The sequence below is a fragment of the Acipenser ruthenus genome, chromosome 16 (genome assembly GCF_902713425.1).
Source record: "Acipenser ruthenus chromosome 16, fAciRut3.2 maternal haplotype, whole genome shotgun sequence".
NCBI classification, from domain to species: Eukaryota; Metazoa; Chordata; class Actinopteri; order Acipenseriformes; family Acipenseridae; genus Acipenser; species Acipenser ruthenus.
Window position 1 is genome coordinate 29,890,079 of NC_081204.1, and position 15,854 is coordinate 29,905,932.

The window sequence follows — 15,854 nt, forward strand, 5'->3', positions numbered from 1 at the left end:
TCATTAAGATCTGATCAGAAGCAGCTGATCAGTGTGACTTGTTTGCTGCGCCCAAGCAATTCCACAACAGCAGGATTAATCTCAGCAAAGGTGGAGCTCATTTATACGTGAATTACTTTCAATTTAGGGGGAATTTTGAAATCCCGGTCTGTCTCAAAGCGTCCGGTTAATCTGGAGCCATATGGTAACCCTACTGTAATATTTTTGAAAGTCACGCAAGGAACTTTGCAAACACAAGACCAGGAAGACAATACACTTCTGTATAGTGTTGACAAATGAATAACACAGTATAGTCCCGCCCCCTACAGTCGCTGAATGGCTGTTTCTCGCCAGTCCCGCGCCTGAATGGCTCATTGTACTGTCCTTAACTAACAGGAAATAAAAGGATGCAAAACTGTGACAAGACCAGGAGGAGGTATTCCCGTTTCAACAGGTGAATGTTAGTGAAGGTGCCGGTAGTTTATGCACTACAATGGTTAAAACTGGGGTTAGTCTAGTAGTAACAATTTGTGCATTGATTTACCCAGTTCACTTACTGGACAATGGCCTTGCACAGACCCCAACCATGGGCTGGTTACATTGGGAAAGGTTTATGTGTAACGTTGACTGTGTGAACGATCCCCACAATTGTATAAGGTAAGGTGTACCCTGCAGTTGTTTTTTTTTTTTTTTTTTTTTAATATATCCGTGGTATCAATCATATAGTACGTTGTAATATGTAATGTCGCTGATTGATTTATTACTTATCAAATACCCCCAATAAAACACAGCGCAGATTGTTTAAGGATATGCACTCATGCAGTCATGGTGCCGCTCATGAATGATTATCCAACTGTAGCACGATTTACAACAGCCACACACTTTGTAATGATTTATTATAAAGTGAGAATATGCAGGCAGCTCCATACCTCGGGGATGTTACGACTGGTTAAGGATCGGTACGCCAGTACTTCATATTCATGTTTTATATGGTTATGCATTCATACTGTGATATTAAAAAAAAAAAAAAAAATAGCATCATTCATTGTTTTTCTCAGGACAGGTATATCATAAGCAATGTTCTATTCTAACACGTGCAGTCACGACTCTCGTGCTTGTTATTGGCACAGGACTCCTTCCCCTGTATGTCCACAGAGAAGTGGCTGCACAGAAACTAGTGACAGTTACAGCAGTAACTGGAGACTGAAACTTTCAATCCACAGAGCAAAGATAGCACAGGAGCCTCAATTTAAATAAAAGATTATGGCGTCACCATAGCCATGTAACATAACCTAGCTATGGTTGTGCTGTCGTTTTGGTTTAATACAGGGTAGGTAGATGTGGACCTTTGCCCCTGGAGCTGCAGGGCATTTCAAAGTGGGGGTGCAAAGGTTTTGGAGTTCCACGTGACCTGGAGATTTTAAAATGTTTTTGTTCTTATTTAATACCAGCTCAGTCCATTGGAGAAATCACAAGCCCAATCAAATTATTTAAATCGCATGGACCTGAGAGAAAAGGCATCACTCAGGGGCTACAGTGCTTGCAGCAGGTCCTTCGTAGAGCAAACGGACACTTTATGAAAGTCTGCAGGATTCAGTTTAATAATAATCGTACTGGGATGACTCCACTGGTCATCAGGTATCTTGGAGGTTTAGTTCCACCTCAAGTCACAGAAGCTATTGGTTTAATTACAGTTAACCATTTGTTCCTAAAAACGACGCCCTGTATCACGGGGTAATGTTTAGGGGAAGTCCACAAGCCCTGGCAACTGTTTCAGAAAGATTTCAGTCACAGATTTCTCAGAACAGCGAAATGTGACTTCTCGACTGAAGAAGTCTTGACTGAAGCCATGTAAACTTCATAAGTTCTCGGAGAGCACCGCTGATCAAACCATTATTTTATAAACTTTTTATAAATGTAGAAATACTTTTTTTTGTGCCTTTTTTTAGTGATTTAAAAAAACAAAACAAAAAAAAAAAAAAAACACTTCTGCACTAAGCAACTTTGTAAAAAGTCAATCCTAGTACTGTATAACAAATTCAATATTTCCAGTGTCTTATACCGGTATAACCAAGGCCAGTTCCTGGCATTGTTACAGTAAGCTTTCTCAAATCAATTCTCTCAAACTAAAAATTCCCTTCAGTAAATCCAATATTTTACCTTGACTTGTTTTTCTCCCTGCCTTAGATGGGCAAGGGCATTTACCTGCCAATCTTCCACTATACCGTAGCTTGAAGTATAAGAATTCTCTGTAAGAAACAGGATCTAAAAAGCAGACGCTGGATTTAACATGTTGTTTTTTATTATTATTCTGTACACATGGTCCACTCATTAAGTGACTGCTATAGTAATTTAGATGTGTGAGACTGTTGCAATTGTTCAGTAAATGAAGAGCAATCCTCTTGTAATTGATCTGTAGAGACTCCTGAGGTAGAGTCCACTTGCTTTGCTGTAACTAACAACATAGTTCATCCCTGTCCCTTGGCTTAAAGGCCTTGTGTACCACAAATGGGGCCTCCTAACAGCCAGCTTTCATGTGCAACCAATTAGTCCCACAGCTTCCCAGTTCTGCTTTCAGGTCCTTCGGTTCTTAATGCTAAACCACACTACCCTCCAGACCTTCAGTTCTAAACACAAGGTGACATTACAGTACCTTTCAGTGCATCAGTTCTAATCCCTACGTCATCTGTTCCTGAGCCAAAACCACTAGGTTCAACTTGCCTCCCCGCCCTTAAATGAAACAAAAAGTCCTCCTTCCATCTCTACTCAGCTCTTAAATCGGTCACGCCACATTTCCTTGTCCAAAGCTCTTTTACCCTTGCTAACATTGCAGTCCATCCAATGGCACCAACTATTCATGCTAATCGTAGCCTTGCAATAAATAAAGAAATCCCAGGGAAAGTGCAGCAGTGGAAATGCCCTCTTTTGGTTTGACCCTCCCTGTGTTTAAACAGCGAGCAGCTCTACATGCAGATGGCTGACATTATGGTGCAGGAGGGCTGGAAGGAGGCTGGCTATGAGTATGTGTGCATCGATGACTGCTGGCTCGCCGATGAACGGGACTCCGAGGATCGGCTGCAGCCTGACCCCAGACGCTTCCCCAGCGGGATCAAGAAACTCGCCGACTACGTAAGCCAGGCTCATATTTACACCACAAAGGGGTGCACAGTTAACACTTGTTAAGTGGTCAGAATTCTCTTTTATTGGAAATGTTCCAGTAGAAACAAAAGCTATGCATACACATTAGCAACTTGCTGTAATTAACAACTTTCTTAGCAAGCTACTAACATATTGTAAGTTGCTAAAATGTTTGGATCTGCTTGAAAAAGTTGATTTAAGTGCACATCAAACTCGCATAGTTTCATGAACATAGCTCAGTTTTTCAAAACGAATTCTGACATTTTTGGTCTTAAGTCCATCCATTTTTTTTTTTTTTTTTTTTTTTCCCCCAATGTGACTACAGTAAAATCCCCTTTTTACAGGATTGTACAGCCTTTTTGACCTTTCTGCAATAACCAAGTTAAGAAGTCCATTTTTTATGGTCTTAATATATTATATATATTCTTAAAAAAGAAATACTGCATCATACTAAATAATCCCCCAAGATGTTTAACAAAGGCCCCATCTGCTGGAGAGATGTGGGACTGCAATTACACTTGAAAAATGAATATGGGGTGTCTCCTACAGTAACTGCAGGGTAAAATGGATTAATGACTTGAGAAAATATGCAGGGTTTATTCTAGATAATCAGATAACTACAGTATCATTTGTGAACAATGTCTGTTAATTTTGTAATCCTAGACATTCTTTGTACAAAGGTTTTTCACCCAACTATAATTCCATATTAAGTCGCTAACGAAGGCATTCGTTAAAACATGCGTCTGCTGATCTTACGCCACTAATAAAATCATTCTACGGTTGCATCCCTGTGTCTGTATTCAGGTTCACTCTAAAGGGCTGAAACTAGGGATCTACCAGGACGTTGGCAATCTGACCTGTGCTGGATACCCTGGGAGTCTTGGATACTATGATTTGGACGCCGAGACCTTTGCAGATTGGGGGGTGGACCTGCTGAAATTTGATGGATGCGATTTTGGCACGTTGGACATACTAGTGGAAGGTGAGGGATTTCTGTTTGTACTCAGTATTGGGACAGAGGCAATCCTCTTGTTGCTTTGATTGCTTGATTAAGCCTAATGTCCACTGCAACAGATTTTAGGTTATGTTTTGTACTATAGTTGAAATGTATGTGAGTTTCAAGATTCTAGTACCGTTTAGTTTCAGAGTGCAATCTGTTAGGTTCATAAAAGTCTAGTTTTCTATATTTTCAAAAGAATTACAATACATTTTAATGCCTATAGGGCAAGATAACTGCAGTGTGTAAGATTCAGCACGGTAAGCAATACTCTAACAATTTAGACAGCAGTGTTAGATGTGACATTTCAAGTTGGAACAGCATGCTCTGTTTTAAATGTAGTCAAGAAGATTCACACAGTTCCTCATTCTATTATTTTATTATTATTTTTTTTTTCCAGGTTATAAAAATATGTCCAGGGCCCTGAATGCAACTGGAAGGAATATTCTGTACTCTTGTGAATGGCCTCTATACCTGTGGCCTTTTCACCAGGTATGGAATAGATAAACATTTATAGATAGACTTGAACTTGTAGTCGGAAAGTTTAGTGTAATTTTAGCTTTTTGATAGTCATAACAAGTCGTAGTAAAATACCAGTAGATCATTACTTCCAATACATCATACAACTTGTGCCTAGCTAGTGTGCCAGTGTATACAAGTCAGTGATATATTCCTGCATTAAAACATAGTGGTTTGTTTTCAGCCCAACTATACCGATATCCGTCAGTACTGCAACCACTGGCGAAACTATGACGACGTGTATGATTCCTGGCAGAGTGTGAAAAGCATTATTGACTGGACTGCGACCCACCAGAATCTGATTGTGCCAGTGGCAGGACCGGGAGGGTGGAATGATCCGGATATGGTATGCAGAATTTTAGGCACGATTCGGTACATTTTACTGTCTCCTGTTGGTTTTGCTGTTGCAGATGATGTTTGTTTACACAAATAGCCACAATCAGTAAATGGCTCTTCTGATGTAAATAACTGATCTTTTTTATATACATTATATACTTTTTTATATACATTATAAAGCTTGAATTCATTGCATGTGTGAAATATATATTCGGTTATATTTAAATAACAAATAATTCTAACATTTTGGAACATGGGGAATTTCATCTCGTAAGTTGAATAGTACTACTACCGACTGTACATGATAATATGTTTAATATGCTGCCATATGTAGAAGCTTGCATCTCTTACTGCACTGGTTTCTTTGTAACAGTGTTTTAAGTTGGTTTCAAACGCTGACGTTTTTGGTGTAGCACTTGCTTGCAGTACAATGGGGGGTGATGAACAGAGTTAACGGATAAAGTACTGCCTCAGTGTTGTAATGTGCACTTTTTTTTTTTTTTTTTCCTCAAGCTGTGACATTTCTTTCTTTCACAGCTGGTGATCGGTAACTTTGGGCTGAGCTGGGACCAGCAGGTATCCCAGATGGCAATGTGGGTGATCATGGCAGCACCGCTGTTGATGTCCAATGACCTGCGCAGTATTGACCCAAAATCCAAAATGTTGCTGCAGAACAAGCACCTCATTGCCATCAACCAGGACCCCCTGGGCAGGCAGGGCTACCGGATCGGCAGGGTAGGCGATCTAGTTTTAATATCAGCAATATTGAAATGCACAGCTGGTGTTCTATGCCAATAAAAAAAATAAAGAAACTGAAAATGTCTGAAGATTTGCCGGTATCATGCAGGCATACATTATAGTTGACTTGATTATATTCTCCCATTAAATTTTTAAAGCTATTTTATTCAGATTTGTGAAGCATTTACAGGTAATCGGACTTTGCAGGGAAAAAAAACAAATTGTTACAAAACTTCAAATGTTAGAGCTTCCACGTAAACTTTAGTTGCTCTCTTTTTTTTTTTTTAAGAGGCCCACAGTAAAGTTTAGGTGTTTGCATTAATTGGGAAAGCAAATCTATTCCTGGTAACTAAAGTGTGTGGTGTATGCTGCAGCGTGGTGATGTGGAGCGTCCATCCAGTAGGGGTGTGAACAAGATTCATTCATTTTGTTCATTTTCAGGTGAACAGCTTTGACGTGTGGGAGCGGCCCCTGTCGGACAGTCGCTACGCGTTCGCGGTGCTGAACAGACAGGAGATCGGTGGCCCACGCCAGTTCCCTCTCTTGCTGGCTACTCTTCCCTCCTGGAAGACCTGCAATCCAGAATGCAGAGTTACCCAAATCCTCCCCAGTTACCAGGATCTGGGAGTCCAGAACCTGAATTCTGCCCTAAAGCTCACAATCAACCCATCTGGGACAGTCCTGTTCACTGTGACATTGAACGAGGGTCTGGCTGCTGAACAACAATCGAACTGGAACATGACCAAGAAGCAGAAAATTCCCAACTCTGTATTTTAATACAGGACTGCCTCAGCAAAGCTAATACATGTTGATGGCTGGAATTCAAATAGAACCTAAAATCTTTTAGATTCTCGATAAACACGTCAGTTTAGCTGAAACACATGGATTCCAAAAACCAAAGCGCTTATTTAGATTGTTTGATTTAGTACAGATTATATATGCTAATGCAGAGGCCTCTATGTTATTTAAAATCCCTTTGTTTCCTTAGTAGCAGAGGTCTGTATAAAAACTTCTGTTTTATATGAAGCTGCTACTACATTTATTCAGTATAGGCACCTGCACTGGGTCTCAGACCCACCTCTTGCCTTTTCAAAAATAACTTGAATTTAGCTTAAATCTGCCTGCAAGTTGAATAATACTGTAGAAATGTTCAGACAGAATGCTTTAGATTGTTGTATTTTCTAGGTTTTTATATCAATGAAGGGAATTGTTTAAAATTTAAATCAGGTGCTGCCTTAAGAAAAACAGAAATAAACTATTGTAAAATCTTGAATGCACTTCTATTGTAAGTTGTTGTTCTTCATATAAGTTTGGAGATGTTACTCCACTAAATTAAAAAGCATTGATTTAAGATCGCACAGCAGAACCCGCTTAATAGCACGCCTCTCGCCACATTGTAATGCCTGGCCTTAAGAATTGGGGGCAACAGTAATTCATCTTGTGAACTATGTTTATTTTTACTTTTCAATGCTTTCCTTCCATAGACTGGTACTATACATTTCCTAATAAATTGGAATTTGGGAGTGCTATTCAGCCTTCAGATATGTGGCAGTGTCACTCACATATCCAACCTGAAAATGATGACTTCAGTGATGGTTAAACGAGTCTGATGCATTCCAACCCTTTTCCCTGAAAGAACATTGTCAAAAATACATTGCTGAAAGGCCGGTTTTAAAATAGGTAGGACTCCATTTAGATGTACTGTAGTTGGTACAGTACTATAACAAGTATTTTAATTCAGAATGTTATGATGCTGAAAATATCACTTGCCAAGAGACAACTGTGGCCATGTGGACTGTGTACAGTATACACTTAAATCCAGTATGTATTGTGGCAGTATGTAGAATTCCCCATTAACGGACCCAACTCTAATCAAAATGTTACCCATGCACACAACTGCATAAAATGTAAGGCAATGCAATTTAGCAGAGGAAAAAAAACATTTCCAGAATTAACAGTATCCAAAGTCAGCATTTAAAATTGCAAAACAGTGCTTGATAGGCCCTAATATCACATTTAACTTGCAAATGAAAATGCACAAAAGCAACTAAAGATCAGAAATTTAAGGAAAATGAATCACAGTATATAGAACTGTTAATGATTAACTTTTACATTACCATAGCTTGTCTCATTCAGTTTGTTTTTGCTGCATTTTCATCATGTGAAATTGGAGGAAGTGCTATGTAACTGCACAATATACAGACTGATTTGGCATGCAATTTAAAAAAAATAATTAATACAAGGGCAGTAAAACACAATGGATGTGTACCTGGGTAAATTATATCAGTGTCAACTTCTCTAAAATCAAATACAAGATATAAACCAATCACTTATTGATTACAGTGCATGTTATTCTGTGCACATTTCAATCCCAGCTTCACAGTTCTTTCCCCGAAGTGCATAAGAGGACTTCAATAAAGACACCTTACACAACCAATGAACTTGAATACAGAGCACATTGCGCAGCACCTGTGATGTCCCTCCACTTAGACACGCTTATTACAAGAACACTAACACAAGACAATAAAGTCATCGGTGGCAGCAATGGAAATATTACCTGTTAACACTATGTAGGAAAGATACCTCCACTGTAAAACAAATTAGAGGACATCTTTCAGAACATGTGCTTGGGAGAAAGAAAACCCATGACCATTTACTTTCACACTTGATACCCACATTTCTTGATAAAGGCTGTACTGTGGCCTCCCCTGCCACATCTGATGAGGTACATTTTTGTTCTATAAACTGTTTAGATACAACTGCAGTGTACCAGCTCAATTTAATCTTTCAAAAGAGTAGTCCAGCACATTAAATCATCCTCCCTCTAGGACAGTGGTTTCCAGCTCAATAAAACAAATAAAATGTGAAGTCAGCAAAGTGTACAGCGTCTCAGTCTTTCTCCTTCATGTAGGAGTAACAGCAATAGTTCAGGTTTTTTATTTCAATTCAGTGTGGGTTCACCTACCTCCATGCCAAAAAGAGATACTTTTAAATCGCATGCATTTCTGATTTGGACAAAAGCACAACAGTTTTGATACATATCAATTGTTTATTGACAAGATGGAATTTCAAAAACACAAGATGCAGCTTAAAACTGGATGACCTGGCCCTGTAAGAAAAGAGAAGAAATAGCATCAAGAAATGCATTGGGAAGTTTAAAATAGTGGTCAGGGTTTGCAGTCCAGAAAAGTCTACAAATCTGACAGTTTTACTTGAAATTACCTAAATCAAAGTAAAGGTGGTCCCAAGATTAGCTGGTGCCATTTGAATTAAAGCAAGGAACTGTACAAACGAATTATGAAGGCACATTTAGCCTGGCATACTAAATACAAAGCTTCAAATAAATAATTGAGACCACTATCTGCCATTAGATCCCCACCACTTAAGGTACTGGTGACCTATAACTAGACACCAATAGCGGAGTTGTCTACAACAAGGTTATTAAAATCTCCAATTTTAAATCAGTATACATCCCGCACTATAAAAAGGTCTGGTCACTATCAAGGAGATGGTATTAAAGGCTAGCAATTATTAAATTAAACCTATAAAATCAAAGCAGCCCAAACACATATGCAATTGGTTTTCAGAGATGCACCCAAAAGGTTTGAGGGCTATGGTGTACAGTAGCTTTTTTTTTTTTAAACCTTCCCCCCCCCCCCCCCAAACATGGCAATCTATTTGCATTTCAAAACCTGCATTATTTCCTCCCATACCTTTCTCTTTTTGTCTCCTCCCAGTTCAAAGTGCTTGCATCTCTTGATAGCCAGCATTCTCTTGGACCTGCAGTTGGGCTCCACACACTCCAACCTTAGCACAATCTTTTTTGTGGTCTTAGCCTACATGGAGAGGGATAAAGGAGTTAAGATTTTTTCCCGCCCCCCAAAAAAGAAAGTTTCCTTGGCATCTCATTTAAATGCCTTGCCCAGAAACGACATCAGAAACTAAAATTAGTGAGCCCTTCATAATGCAAGGCTTTAGTGTATAGTGTGACGGAATAACAGGCTACAAGCCTCCCAATATTGTATTAATCATTAATCCATCTATTCTGAATACCATAAAAACCACTGCTGAAATGTAAATACGTACTTGCCTGCTTACAATGTACTCCCACCCACTAATCTAAAGAAGCAATGGTGGTGCATGGTTGGTGTATGGGACTATCTTGGAAAGATGCAACAGTACATCAGGAGGAGTTCAAACTAGCTGGCAGCCCAATGCACCGAGAAAGATGCACTGCTTTTAGCTGGTTTCCAGCTGCAACAGCAGAAATCTTTGAAAATGTAGGGGTGATACATGTATAGCAACAATTGATGTGTTGTTAAACTGATCTGCTCGTCACGCAGGAGCAAATTTTAAATTCATGATTGCCTGAAGTTTTCAATTAAGTTCTACACACCTTTTTACGGAAGATTGGCTTCGTCTGGCCACCGTAACCGCTCTGCTTTCTGTCGTAACGTCTCTTACCTGGAGGGGGCAAAACAAAACAATGAGTTTAAAATTTCAGCTTCAGAATATTTCTCTGAATGTTGTGGGTTTTTTCTCTTATTGACAGCTTCAACTTAGAAGGAAAAACACAAAGGGATATTTCCCTAACCTAGTAAAGTTGAATCTAAGCTGGCTTGCAGCATCAAACAACTCAACTCTGCCAACCAGTGGTTGAGGCATTTAAAGTGACACTGCACTCTGGATAGAGGCTGCTCTGCAGAAATGTCAAGCCTGAGATGTCAGAGGCGCCACTGCCACTGACACTGACCCCCCCACAAAAAAAAAAAAAAAAAAAACACAGCACTATGCTTTCCACATTTCTTTGGCAGAAGTAGCATGGACACTGTGGGGAAAAAATAGACACTTGTGCTTACCCTGGGCGTACAGAGAGTCCTTCCCCTTCTTGTACTGGGTAACTTTGTGGGGCTGGTGCTTCTTGCACTTCCTGCAGTAGGTCCTGCGGGTTTTTGGCACGTTCACCTAAATAACAGACATACAACACTTACTTTCTGGAAGCCTTCCTAAAAGAGTGCTCCATCAGTGTAATGCAGAAGTGGTATATAGGTCCTACATAAGTCACAGAAAATAAGTTGACAGCATTGTGTCACTAAAAAGTAACAGGTATTGTTGATGCAGTGCGTCTATCATGGGAGGTCTCCATAATGGATTCCCGACTTCCTTCCTCATCACAACCAACCCACAGAACACACATGGCTCAATATATCCAAAACATTAACCGTGCACCTCTAATAAATAATCACGTACCAGAGTTAACTCATTAAAAACATTTAATAAACGAGAGCTGTTTCGGGAAACAGCTCTCGTTTAAAACGTACTTGATCAGATAAATATTACCGTGTAAACAAGACAAGGGATGCACTTGAATAACCCTTTATTATGTTCAAAAACATTGTCAAAAAAACAAAATAAAGCAGAACCAACAACTTGCTCTACAGAAGTGCAAAAGTATAGCTTTCTTGACACTAAATTTAACTACACTCGACTCAACTACATGTAGGCCGGGCCGGACTATCCTCGAGAAAAATCAGTGAAAAAGTCAAATACGTTTGCAAAACAAGATACTTCGTATCGAATCACACCATATCTGAATATTAACCCACTGCAACTGAAAACACGCGTAATTCAAGAACCGAGGTACTGCGCCTTCTTCAGGCCAGCAGTGTGTTTTAAGAAACAGGTTGGCCTGTTTCCACAGTCTCTTATTTTACACACGTTTAAATACAGGTACACAAAAACACGTAAGATAACTTTGTTGTCAGCATTTACTACAATACCGAATTCTACTGTGAACTAAACCGGACAGCAGGAGGCCATTTTCCAGCACTGGGTACTGTAAGCACTGCACCGTATTTTACATCAAAATATGTCACTAAACAGTGGACTTGAACTAAGAAATACTAAGGAGTATGGTTAGTTTAGTGCTGGTTTTACAAGAAAAGTGCATGTTTAGAATACTGTATATGCAGAATTCCAAAGATTACTGTAGATTACAAAATAAACCAGCGCTGACAAATTTCTCACCATGGTTGCCAACCCGTAGCAGACGTGAAGAGGAAGGGTTGCTCCGGAAACACATTCTTATATGCTACCGCCGACATTGAAAGTCAAAATACTCCAGAACAGCACCCCCTTCTGTCGAGGAGGAATTTATGCATATATATATATATATATATATATATATATATATATATATATATATATATATATATATATATATATATATATATATATATATATATATACACACATATATAAAGCGCACAACTGTATACCGTAGCCAGGCAACACATAGTTTAACGGTAAGTAGAAAAAAAAAGTTAGATTGTTAAAGAATATATTGATTAACGTGTACCAATTAATGAACAATTCAGTATGGTGAAATTGAAATATTCAATTACGACTAAAATACAGCACCAAAGATAGAATATGTAGCGTCATGTTTAAATATATGTAAGAAGATGCGTTAAAATCATACTAAGGTTATATAATCATATTTGGAATAAAGGAAAAGACTGGAAGCATGCAATTATTCTACCAATAGGGAAACCGGGGAAAGACCTTTCTTCAGCACTATCATGCAGACCGATTGCTTTGACATCCAACATGTGGAAAATAACGGAGAGAATGATAAATAGAAGGTTAAACTTATTTTTAGAAAACAATGTTATTATCTGAAGTTAGGAGTGGTTTTAGGAAAAAAACAGAAGTACTATAGATCAGGTAATAAGATTGGAGTCAGATATTAAGCAAGCTTTTGGTAATAAAGAGACTTTAATAGCGGTCTTTATTGATTTGGAAAAAGCGTATGATATGTTGTGGAAAGACGGTTTGTTATTTAAATGATACAGGGAGATACAACTCCATTTATACATAAAATAAATATGTGTGTTTTGTTTTATGACCAGTAGTTGGTAGCAATGAGTCACATCAGCGATTCGAGCTGCCACCCTTTCATTAAAGTAGAACTGTATACCGCGACGACCAGTATTATCAATTACTGAAGCGCAATAGAAGATACATATTATGTGATGTAATATTAGAGGAGATGTCTCGCACTCTTTGATATATATTCACTGAAATTAATGTATTCATTTATTGATTGATTGGTTAACTGAGGAATATTAAGATAGATGACTGGGGTATTCATTAATCATGTGGCATGTAAGTTGATAACAGTCTACAACATGTGCGTGGTGCTTGGTACAGAATCACCTTACAGCAACCAAAGGCTGGAACGCTGTTGTAGCAGTATTGACTCATTGATAACTCGGTGAACAGTTGCACAGAGTTTGGTTGTGCCTGCGAGCGCCCAGCCATGGACACTCAGGAATGCAGAAGTAAAAAATCTACAAAACATCTCCAAAAATAAGCTCTCACAGAGGATTGGGCAGGAATAATCTTTATTATTTCCTTATTTTATTTCCAATGCCAATCTTTGCAACCTTAGGGGATAAGTTTAGGACAGTCTAGTATCACAACAATGTGTATTAGTGTCAGAACCACAAAAACAGTCGTGTAGCACCAGGACAGTAAGTAAAGCACAGCTGGGTATGTGACTGTGTGACATATTTAAAGAAAGCGCTTTCCTATGATTTTTGACACAGACTTAAGAAAAAAAATTGCAATGAGAAACCACTCAGAATTATGGTAAAATACATGCAAACACATATGACAATGAATGTCTCAAGACGATCATTGTCATATGATGCAAAACTACAGTTAACACAGCCTGATAACTGGAAAGAAAATATGCTGGAACTGTGGAGGCAAAAACTGGAAGTTTAGCAGAATTGATTGCATTTACTGGGGGGTGCTTTGGTAAAAGCATTGTAAAGTAAGGTATCATCACAGTGGTAAAGCATTGTAAAGTAAGGTATCATCGCAGTGGTAAAGCATTGTAAAGTAAGGTATCATCACAGTGGTAAAGCATTGTAAAGTAAGGTATCATCACAGTGGTAAAGCATTGTAAAGTAAGGTATCATCACAGTGGTAAAGCATTGTAAAGTAAGGTATCATCACAGTGGTAAAGCATTGTAAAGTAAGGTATCATCGCAGTGGTAAAGCATTGTAAAGTAAGGTATCATCACAGTGGTAAAGCATTGTAAAGTAAGGTATCATCACAGTGGTAAAGCATTGTAAAGTAAGGTATCATCACAGTGGTAAAGCATTGTAAAGTAAGGTATCATCACAGTGGTAAAGCATTGTAAAGTAAGGTATCATCACAGTGGTAAAGCATTGTAAAGTAAGGTATCATCACAGTGGTAAAGCATTGTAAAGTAAGGTATCATCACAGTGGTAAAGCATTGTAAAGTAAGGTATCATCACAGTGGTAAAAGCATTGTAAAGTAAGGTATCATCACAGTGGTAACGCATTGTAAAGTAAGGTATCATCACAGTGGTAAAGCATTGTAAAGTAAGGTATCATCACAGTGGTAAAGCATTGTAAAGTAAGGTATCATCACAGTGGTAAAGCATTGTAAAGTAAGGTATCATCACAGTGGTAAAAGCATTGTAAAGTAAGGTATCATCACAGTGGTAACGCATTGTAAAGTAAGGTATCATCGCAGTGGTAAAGCATTGTAAAGTAAGGTATCATCACAGTGGTAAAAGCATTGTAAAGTAAGGTATCATCACAGTGGTAACGCATTGTAAAGTAAGGTATCATCGCAGTGGTAAAGCATTGTAAAGTAAGGTATCATCACAGTGGTAAAGCATTGTAAAGTAAGGTATCATCACAGTGGTAAAGCATTGTAAAGTAAGGTATCATCACAGTGGTAAAGCATTGTAAAGTAAGGTATCATCACAGTGGTAAAAGCATTGTAAAGTAAGGTATCATCACAGTGGTAACGCATTGTAAAGTAAGGTATCATCGCAGTGGTAAAGCATTGTAAAGTAAGGTATCATCACAGTGGTAAAGCATTGTAAAGTAAGGTATCATCACAGTGGTAAAGCATTGTAAAGTAAGGTATCATCACAGTGGTAAAGCATTGTAAAGTAAGGTATCATCACAGTGGTAAAGCATTGTAAAGTAAGGTATCATCGCAGTGGTAAAGCATTGTAAAGTAAGGTATCATCACAGTGGTAAAAGCATTGTAAAGTAAGGTATCATCACAGTGGTAAAGCATTGTAAAGTAAGGTATCATCACAGTGGTAAAAGCATTGTAAAGTAAGGTATCATCACAGTGGTAAAGCATTGTAAAGTAAGGTATCATCACAGTGGTAAAGCATTGTAAAGTAAGGTATCATCACAGTGGTAAAGCATTGTAAAGTAAGGTGTCATCACAGTGGTAAAGCATTGTAAAGTAAGGTATCATCACAGTGGTAAAGCATTGTAAAGTAAGGTGTCATCACAGTGGTAAAGCATTGTAAAGTAAGGTATCATCACAGTGGTAAAGCATTGTAAAGTAAGGTATCATCACAGTGGTAAAGCATTGTAAAGTAAGGTATCATCACAGTGGTAAAGCATTGTAAAGTAAGGTATCATCACAGTGGTAACGCATTGTAAGGTATCATCTCAGTGGTAAAGCATTGTAAAGTAAGGTATCATCGCAGTGGCAAAGCATTGTAAGGTATCATCGCAGTGGTAAAGCATTGTAAAGTAAGGTATCATCACAGTGGTAAAGCATTGTAAAGTAAGGTATCATCGCAGTGGTAAAGCATTGTAAAGTAAGGTATCATCACAGTGGTAAAGCATTGTAAAGTAAGGTATCATCACAGTGGTAAAGCATTGTAAAGTAAGGTATCATCACAGTGGTAAAGCATTGTAAAGTAAGGTATCATCACAGTGGTAAAGCATTGTAAAGTAAGGTATCATCGCAGTGGTAAAGCATTGTAAAGTAAGGTATCATCACAGTGGTAAAGCATTGTAAAGTAAGGTATCATCGCAGTGGTGAAGCATTGTAAAGTAAGGTACCATCACAGTGGTAAAAGCATTGTAAAGTAAGGTATCATCACAGTGGTAAAGCATTGTAAAGTAAGGTATCATCACAGTGGTAAAGCATTGTAAAGTAAGGTATCATCACAGTGGTAAAGCATTGTAAAGTAAGGTATCATCACAGTGGTAAAGCATTGTAAAGTAAGGTATCATCACAGTGGTAAAGCATTGTAAAGTAAGGTATCATCGCAGTGGTGAAGCATTGTA

The 15,854-nt window shown here is 38.4% G+C and overlaps 2 protein-coding genes across 2 annotated transcripts; one reads left to right on the forward strand and one right to left on the reverse strand.

Annotated features, from left to right (window-relative positions):
• The first annotated feature begins 387 nt into the window (after positions 1-387).
• On the forward strand, positions 388-6,984 carry LOC117430390 (alpha-galactosidase A). The gene is made up of 7 exons (XM_034050383.3): positions 388-636; positions 2,934-3,108; positions 3,922-4,099; positions 4,515-4,606; positions 4,818-4,979; positions 5,507-5,704; positions 6,149-6,984. Exons 1-7 carry the CDS (start codon positions 473-475, stop codon positions 6,482-6,484), a joined length of 1,305 nt encoding a protein of 434 aa, XP_033906274.3. The 5' UTR covers positions 388-472; the 3' UTR covers positions 6,485-6,984.
• A 1,752-nt stretch (positions 6,985-8,736) lies between these two features.
• Positions 8,737-11,828, reverse strand: LOC117430391 (large ribosomal subunit protein eL42). Its single transcript, XM_034050384.3, has 5 exons — positions 11,735-11,828; positions 10,567-10,672; positions 10,104-10,171; positions 9,421-9,543; positions 8,737-8,816 (listed from the first exon to the last, which is right to left on the reverse strand). The coding sequence occupies exons 1-5, from the start codon at positions 11,735-11,737 to the stop codon at positions 8,796-8,798; spliced, it is 321 nt and encodes a 106-aa protein (XP_033906275.1). The 5' UTR covers positions 11,738-11,828; the 3' UTR covers positions 8,737-8,795.
• Positions 11,829-15,854: the final 4,026 nt, after the last annotated feature.